This window comes from Alligator sinensis, unplaced genomic scaffold (assembly GCF_000455745.1).
Source record: "Alligator sinensis unplaced genomic scaffold, ASM45574v1 scaffold1354_1, whole genome shotgun sequence".
In the NCBI taxonomy this organism is placed as follows: domain Eukaryota; kingdom Metazoa; phylum Chordata; order Crocodylia; family Alligatoridae; genus Alligator; species Alligator sinensis.
The window spans coordinates 813,759-822,020 of NW_005842344.1; the positions used below are offsets into that span (position 1 = coordinate 813,759).

General features: G+C 53.6%; 1 protein-coding gene across 2 annotated transcripts in view; it reads right to left on the reverse strand.

Annotated features, from left to right (window-relative positions):
- Positions 1 to 4,014: 4,014 nt before the first annotated feature.
- MAST3 (microtubule associated serine/threonine kinase 3) overlaps positions 4,015 to 8,262 on the reverse strand; it is a 27,949-nt gene continuing 23,701 nt past the window's right edge. The window contains exons 26-28 of one of the 2 annotated variants that reach the window (XM_025210270.1): positions 7,806 to 7,987; positions 7,261 to 7,379; positions 4,015 to 7,122 (exon numbers count right to left, since the gene is read on the reverse strand). In XM_025210270.1, the coding sequence (XP_025066055.1) occupies positions 6,145 to 7,122; positions 7,261 to 7,379; positions 7,806 to 7,987 (1,279 nt within the window). In that variant the 3' untranslated portion in view covers positions 4,015 to 6,144. Of the gene's footprint in view, positions 7,380 to 7,805; positions 7,988 to 8,262 lie in introns of both variants that reach the window. The other variant, XM_025210269.1, reaches the window with a different exon arrangement.

Below are 8,262 nucleotides of genomic sequence, written 5' to 3' on the forward strand. Positions count from 1 at the left end.
AGCCGGCACGGAAACACCCGAGTGCTCCCCCAGCCGCCATGACGTCATTCATTCCCCCTATATTTATACCGGAGTGAAAAAACATCTGTGCCTGTTTCAGTCCAGTTGGACCCCCCCCTCCCCCCTTAGGGCACCCTGGCCCCTCGCTGTCCCCCGTCTCCTCAGGGTGCCCCAGTGCCTGGCCCAACACCCCTCAGGCCTCGAGGCCCAAGGAGGGCAGCGGGCAGGCTCAGTAGTGCGGAGGGGGATGGAGGGCAACGGTCCTTCCCTCGGGGAATGACAACACACAACCGGAGAGGAACAGGAGGGGAGTATCTAGGGTGCTCCAACGCCTCCGTTTGCCCGTCCGCTTGGCGCTGCCAGGGTAGCGGCACGGTGCCGCGGGGCAGCTCCGGCTGCGAGCCGGCTGGCCCGGGGCGTAGCACCCTCTCACGCCGCGCGCCAGCATGGTAGCCGAGAAGCCGAGAGGCACGGGAATCCCCTTCGAGCTGGGTCACCCAAGAAACGTCCCCGCGTTAAAGGAGCTTCATTCACTTCATAGTGTTTCATAGTACTTGGGGCGGAAGGGACCTAACCGATCATCAGGCCTGACCCCCTGCCCGGGCAGGAACGGGTGCCGGGTCATATCGCCCCAGCCAAGGATCTGTCCAGCCCCCTCTTGAATTCACTCCTCTTGTAATTTCACTGAAGTACGTGCTACGTCCGTGTAACTGGAGCTTACCCACGAGAAACGGCACAGATAAAATGAAAGAAGAACGTGGCCGAGCTGCGATCTAGAACCAGGAAAAGGCCGTTTCATCCACTAGTCCTAGCCCAAGATCCCACGAACCAGCACCGTACTGAGCTTTCCTTTCAAGCTGTGCTGGGGATCAAGAGCATCGGCTGTCAGGTTTCTCTATTGTGAAAGTACATTTATTTATAAACATGCTATGTGGAACAAAATCTGTCTGTCGTTAGGGCAATCTATCGTTAGCGCTGGATAATGATGTTGGGGTAGAAACTGTTCGTTAATGGGAGATCAACAGCGGCCCACCGCTGTTAAAAGACTGAAGACCCCTGTATTTTCCCAGTATTTAAAAGGGACCAAACTGATGAGAAATAAAAGGTTTCAATACTGCCGCCTTTATTTACACTTTGCCTATCGTCATGTAAATGATATTACATCCATTAAAATAAATTGTTGGTGTTAGAGGGACATCTTCCCCACTTTATTTGGATGCAGATTTCTTAGTACAGAAGTCTTGGTCATGTTCGAGTGATGTTATAGCTCAGATGGTCCAGGAATTATAAGAGAGGTAAGGATTTAGTTGGGTATTATCTTTTTAATTGAACCAATTATGTACTTGGGATAGAGTTAGACAAACTTTCAAATGCCAGACATTCTTCTTCAGCAGCCTTGTCACTATATGGACCATATGCTTTAGGCCATCTGGAAAGGTCTTTGTCCCCATGCACATCTCAGCACTAAAATGCAGATTACTGCGCCTGGCTGGCCAGCAATGACAGCCTCCCTCTCCCCTTGTTACATTTAAAGCAAGAACCTTTTTGCTTTCCCCCATTCTGCCCCTCGTATCTGGGAGGATCTCAAGTATAGACACAGTCAAACATATCTCGCGATCCTCCTTCAAATCCACCCTTAGAGCTTTCTGGGAAGCGAAGCCGATGCCGGGATCTGGTGACGGACCGCGACCAGTTCAAACGACCGGGGCGGCTGCTGTCGGCCACGAGCACCTTGGGATCCTGCTCACAGCCGGCAGCCTCCTTCACTCGCCTGCTTCCGCGAGAGACCAGACCGAGCTGCGCCCTGCGCCCGTCCGACCGGAGCGCGAGCCGCCGCGTTTCCGCTCCTTCGTTGTAACAGCTACTCGTGCAAGGCAGGCTTTGCTTCCCGCTGGGCGGTCAGTCGTTGTCTAGGCAGGAAATCACAAGAGCAGGAGGAGCCAGACACCGGTCACTTCCCGTGGCGTTGCCCTTGCGGCTGCCTCGGGGGCGTAAGATCGGTTACGGGAACATGCAGGAAAAATACCCCAAAAAACCAACTAAAAAAATGATTCTTGAAAGTGTCTGCTCCGATTGCTGAGGTAAGTTACTCACTTCACAGAGGACAACGCATTTTCATTCCAAGTCAAGGAACACGTTTAATACAACATGAATTTTTTCTGAATAGATTCATGAGACCCAGCTGCAGCACAATACAGGAAGACCAGGTCCCGTTTTCTTTTTAGACATTTTCCATAAAAATCCCAAACCCGCAATTAGAAGTTCTACTTTTACAAAACAGTCCTGTCATCACTGGTTTATTGAGATCCACTCAGGAGATGCCAGTTTCTTCGTGCTAAGCTTCTTGAGTGGGTCAGACAGCAGGCCGAGGAAGCAAGCAGGTGACCAATCTTAAGAGGGACTTGGGAAAAGGAAACAACCAGTCCTGAAGAAATAGGGTTACAACAGAGAGCAAGTTTGGCGAGAGGCTTTTGGAAGCAAAGACATTTTATTCTGCATCATTACCTGGGACAGAATTATTTTATTCACTAAGCCCCAGGACCAGAAAACGTTTCTGCACCTCCACAGGCCGATGAGACAGAGTCAACGCATGCTTTTGGTCACCAGCTTAAGTGTTGGCTTGTTTTGTGGGCTATAAGCATCAGCTATAAGGATTTACAACTGCAAGGATCAACACGGGAGCAGCAATTAATTTAAATGGCCTTACGTGAACTGCACAAAGAAAAAGAAAACATTCAAAACAAAAAGGCAGGGTCACAAGATACTTCTGAGCGTGGGGCAGGAAAATGCATCACATCACAGTGAGACCTGTGCTACAGAACAGCACAGACGTTAGTATTATACAAAAAAACCCCACTTTGACAACTGTGCACGTGGCTACATATCATTGTAATACAAACTGTACAAGGGGGAATATAAATAAGTGCATTTCGACATAGAAGTCCAATACTCTCACTGTCAGTTTCTCCAAACACTGCAATTAAAAAAAATCCACATGCATTATCAAATGTAAACATTTACATCATATAAAACATTAGAAAGGCTGGGAAATGCCAGCGGGACTTTTACTTCATACAAAATCAGTTAGCGCAAAAAGAGAAGCAAATTTAGAAATTCCATTTAAAATGGTTTTAAGAAACGTGGAGCGGAGTTTATCAGGACGTTAGCTGAAGCGCTCGGCCTGTCCGGCCAGGAGCGACTGCGGGATGGCTGCATGCCCTCAAGGTGGTTTCTGGAAACCAGGTTTATGTAGAACACGGCAGAGGAACGGCAAGCCGACAACAGAAACGGTTAATGCTGCTATCAAAATACTGAAACGCAACCCAGAGGAGGAGGGAGATGGATGAACAAATTCCAGTTGTGCTTCCCCTAGTCAGCGCAGCCTCCGACAGAACATTTCAGAGAAGACAGCCTATCCGATTCATTTCTCTGGACTCACAACTATTTTATTTCTCTCTTTAAAAGGGAAAAAAGCATTAAAACCTCTAATGAAACCCTTTCTGTACATAAAAAACTAATCCCGTTTAAAAGAAAGTTGCCAGAATTTTCTTTAATCAAATCGTTTGCAAGCGAGCAGTAACACCACTTTTCATCAGGCTCAGGGAAACCCGGCCTTGAATGAGCTTTGAGATCTGACAGATCTTGCAAACCTCCAGCTTACCTATCTTATCTTATTTGCAAGCCCATTGTTCACCCAAGGCCTGAAGAAAGATTTCAGAGGACAGGAGTAGGCAGTGCAGTCAGTGCTGCCATCCTTACTAGTGTTATACAAAGACCCAGGGAGACTGGGATGATGTAGTTGGGGCTGGTCCTGTTTGGAGCAGGGGGTTGCACTAGATGTGACCTCCTGAGGTCCCGTCCCACCCTCATTGTCTGTGATTTCTAAAGAAGGATATTCATAAGCCCCCTTTACAAAACCCTATCATTAATACCAAAGTATAGGTTCATCACCTGGACCTCTAAAAGCGCACCCAGGGCAGCCTGTGGCAGTCCAAGCACTGAGAGTTGTTTTGCTTTCTTGTCTTTAAAAAAAAAAAAAAAAAAAAAAAGGCAGGGGGGAGACCTCTAAATGGAAAGGAAAAAGTCAAATGCTAAGCTAATGCTAACCTGGCAAACTTAACTATAGGGAAAAACTGCCCTGGCAGCGGGCACTGCTCTATTCTCCTGGGGGCCGCTGCCGAGAGCCCAGAGCCCAGCTGTGCGGAGCAGGGCAAGAACACACATGTGGCAAGTGAGGAAACCGCAGGGGAAACCGTTATGGTTTGCTTACTGGGGCAAGGTTTGGATGGAGAAATGGGGGAAGAGATTGCAGAGGCTTTCTGAAATGGAAAGGGGCTAAGTGTGCAACTGCTGCCAGGGAAGGTGATGCTAAAGGCTGCTTTCCTTCCTGGTTTCCGGTTGCAGTAAAATGCTTTGGGAGACGCTCTTGCCCGGTCAGATTGACAGGTTTCCCTGCTCTGCTGCCGTCCAGGAGCGTGCTGTGATGGGACCGGGAACCAGCTGGGAAACAGGGGTAGGTAAGCCCAGGTGAAAGCCAGCTAGAGGTACCTGAACCTGGTGCCTTGCTGGCAGGTCCAGCCTGTGGGCAGGACCCGGAGCCTCTCTCTGTAAAGCGCAGCCCGGAGATGGGCAAAACAGTCCTCACGTGCTGCAGTCTCACGGCAAAGGAGGAAGCATCATTTCAGTCAAAACAGGCCTCATTTTCTGATCACACTCAGACTCCACTTCTAACAGTGGGCTTTTTCCAGGGGCCGTTGTTCAGAGTACCCCCCGCTGCGCGCTTCCAGAGCCCGCCGCCCGCTCTGCTGCTGGGGAAGCATCTGCAGGTCCCAGCACAATCAGCCCTGCAGCGAGTGACGAGCGTGGGCAGGAGGCATCCAGCCCAGCCCAGCCCAGCCTGGAGCCTGATCCCTACGGCCTCTCCTTTTGCCCAGAGCAGGACAGAAATCTTGGCTGAAAGAGACAAATGCCAGCTCTCCTGCTTGGGACTCCAGAACTGCGGGACAGATCTGATGAGCTTTGCGACCCGGGTCTCTTGCCTAAGGGAGGACTCGCTCGCACCGAAGGGGAGGGAGCGCCGCACCTCCGTCTGCAACCCCCTGGCTGAGCTACAGCAGCATCAGGAGGCCCCAGACAGGGCTAAAAAACCCGAGGGGGGCAAAATAGATAATAGCGACCTCAGCACCAGACAACCCCATTACTGCTGGGAACCAAATTTTGTCTGAGTAGATTTACAAACCATTAAACTTCCTTCGCTTTCTTCCCAACCAACCACACCGAACAAAGGGGAAATTGTGCTCAACTCCGAGGCACCTGGAATTGGGCGCTGGAGAGAGCAGGGCACCGAATTAGATGGACGTCTAGTCTGTGCCAGGACAGCACTGCCTACACTCCTGCCACCAGCATCAAGCACTTTTTCCTTCAGGGGAGACCAGCTCTTCTAGGAAGGGGGAAAGAAAATACCTGCCTGCATGATCAGAGCCCCAGCACAACTAACCCCGGCCCAGGACCCACGCCTAACGGCTCAGCCCCACACCACTCCCTTTGGGCCTGGCCACCTGGAGTCAAAGGAATAGCACGGGCAAGAAGCGGTCCTCAGAAGTATCAGGAAACCAATGGTGCCCGTCGGGGTGGGACTACGAACCACTTGGAAAACAACCGTGACTCCCTCTCCAGCACAGGTCAGGGGAGCCCCCCCCACAGATCTCACAATTCCTCCTCGTAGCTTATAAAAGTAATAAATTAGTTCTAAAGATTTGGATCCAGTCCTTTCTATTTACAAAAGCCCTCAAGCCTGTCACAAAAATGCTGTTACCACAAAAAAGCCACCTGCCGTTGCTCTACAAAAATAGGGACATCTTTCCAGTTAGTACAAAAAGCCTTTTATAAGTAGTCATTGGGTCATACCCACCCCCCGCCGGGGATGACATGCAGACTGTTTCGGCTGCACACGGTCTCACAGAGGTCAAAGTCCAACACACGGGTACAGAAGGAAGCGTGCAGCACAACCGGGCGGCGTACCAGTCTCTGACACGGACGTGCTTCTGTGAAAGCTCATCCCCCGCGGAGTCCGCGCAGAGCTGAAACCCTCTCACCTTGCTGCATGCTCACGTGCAGCTGGGTTTTTCCCTTAAGCCACGGCCATTACTCATCCTTGGCTTTTTTGCGAGTGCAATCGTGCAATTCCTGTTGGCTTGCTTTGGGCATCCCAGCATCTGTGCACTCGTGCTCCTGGGTCCCGGTGGTCTCCCACAACAGCAGCCCAGAAGAGGCTTGGGCTGGCCGAGGGGAGCCCACCGCTTCCTCGCCACTACAGGTCCTGTGCAAGGGCCCGGCAGCTGGCGAGGGCTCTTGCCACGCGCCGAGCTCTCTCTGCTCCCGGCTGTCTCTCCGCTGGGAGGAGACACTCTTGTATTCCACTGCTGTAGTCCCGTCTGTTTGCTCGGTGTAAACCCTGGCCATCAGCTGGATGGGATAAGACCCTTGGCACTCCCACTCGGCAGCATTAGTCTCCTGTTCATCGCTCTCTGACCCTTGAACTGCTATCTGGGGCACCTGCGTGGGCTTCTGCTCTGGTTTGGGGGGCTCTGGAGAGCCCCCAGACACTGACCGCTGCCTGGTCTCCACCCAGGAAGCTGTGTGAGGAACACGTCTCCACAGCATGCACTCGCTGTCCTGCTCGGGCTCTGCTTTCACGCTATCCTCGCTGACTGGCAGCAGCTCGGGCTCATCAAAGCTCACTTCTTGGACAGCCTCTTGCTTCTTAAACGAGTCCCGGCGCTCCGACAGGTTCAGCCTCCTCATAATGACAAGCTCCTGGTCTCGGTCGTGCCTCTCCCCTGGCCAGTCCCTCAGCCGGGGGTTCCCTGGGTAGGCCCCTGCACCGTGCTCCCCAGGCAGAGCCGGGACAGGACTCTCACCCCCGCCCAGCTCCTCCCCTGCCCCATCACTCGGAGGCATTTCCAGCGTGAGCTTGTGACTGCTGACCGTCTTCTTTTCTGCCATGTAGCTGACTATTTTCTCTGCTGACTGGACTCGCTTTAGCAGAGGGGACCTGGGGCCTTCAGCGCTCCTGGGCCGAGACACTTGCCTAACAATGGTGGGGGGAGACAGCGTCTTGCCCTGGAAGGAGTGAACGTTTCTGGTGTAACTTGGCAGTGGCGATGGAGACCTCTGGGGAGAAGGCGGCTGCGGGACCGAGGCGGGGGTACATGCAAGAGGGGACGGGGGGATGCTGCTGGTGGACTTCCGGCGCCCCACCTTGTAGCGCTGACCACTGAGCTTCGGTGCTAGCCCGTGCAGAGAGCTCGGTCTGATGTGTCCTGCGGGAGAGGTGGGGGTGCTGGAGGAGGGGGACGTGCTCTGCGGGGAGACAGCGTCTGCCAGAGAGAAGAACAATACGCTCGGTTAAGATGCTGTGCTCGCGTTGCTGAGGACGCCGCGGGGCCGGGACCAGATGCCAGTCGCAGATCCCAGCATCGGCCTGAGCAGTCGCAGCCCTCAGCCAGACCACGGCTAACTCAGGCCGCTCCTTCAAACCGGGCCACCTTACTCTAGGGTGCTGCAGCCTCCAAGTTACACAGGGACCCAGGTCCAGCTGCCTTTTGGTTGGTGCAGGCTTAAAGCATCTATCACGTGCCCCAGAGCAAGCCACGCAGACCCAGAAGCGTCCCCAGGCCTCTGCCCAGCGGCAGGAACAGCCAACAGCCCGGCAGCACAAGCACTAGTCATGTCCACTTGGCATTCACACACTTCAGCCAGTCCCAGAGGCAACCTGCCGGGCGACGAGCCGAACCAAGGCCTACCTGGTGGGAGGTCTGGAGCAGGACTGCGGCAAGGAGTTGTGGGGCCGGGAGACAGGCTGTGCGTGGGAGACCCTGGGAGGCTCTCACTTGAGGACAGGGAGTGATGGAGGCCGGAGGAGAAGCTCCGGCTGGTGTGCAGAACAGTTGACTGCTTGGAGATCTTCTTGAAGAGGCATTTCCTCCTTCAAGAGAGCATAGCCCCGGGGGACAGGGTTGACATGCAGGGGCTCACAAGACAGAAACCACACAAGCTGCTCACAGACTCCCTGGTTCATCGAGTCAAACTCCCACCGTCTGGCCCTTGAGAAAGACTGTGCGTGCAGCCGGCATCCAGGCAAGCGCCTGGGAGAGGCGGTCACACGTCACCAGCGCCAGCAGAAGGAGTCCCGTGGCAGGCCACACAGAGCTAGACCTGCCACCGAGCCCCAGCACACAACTCACCATTACACGCCCCTGC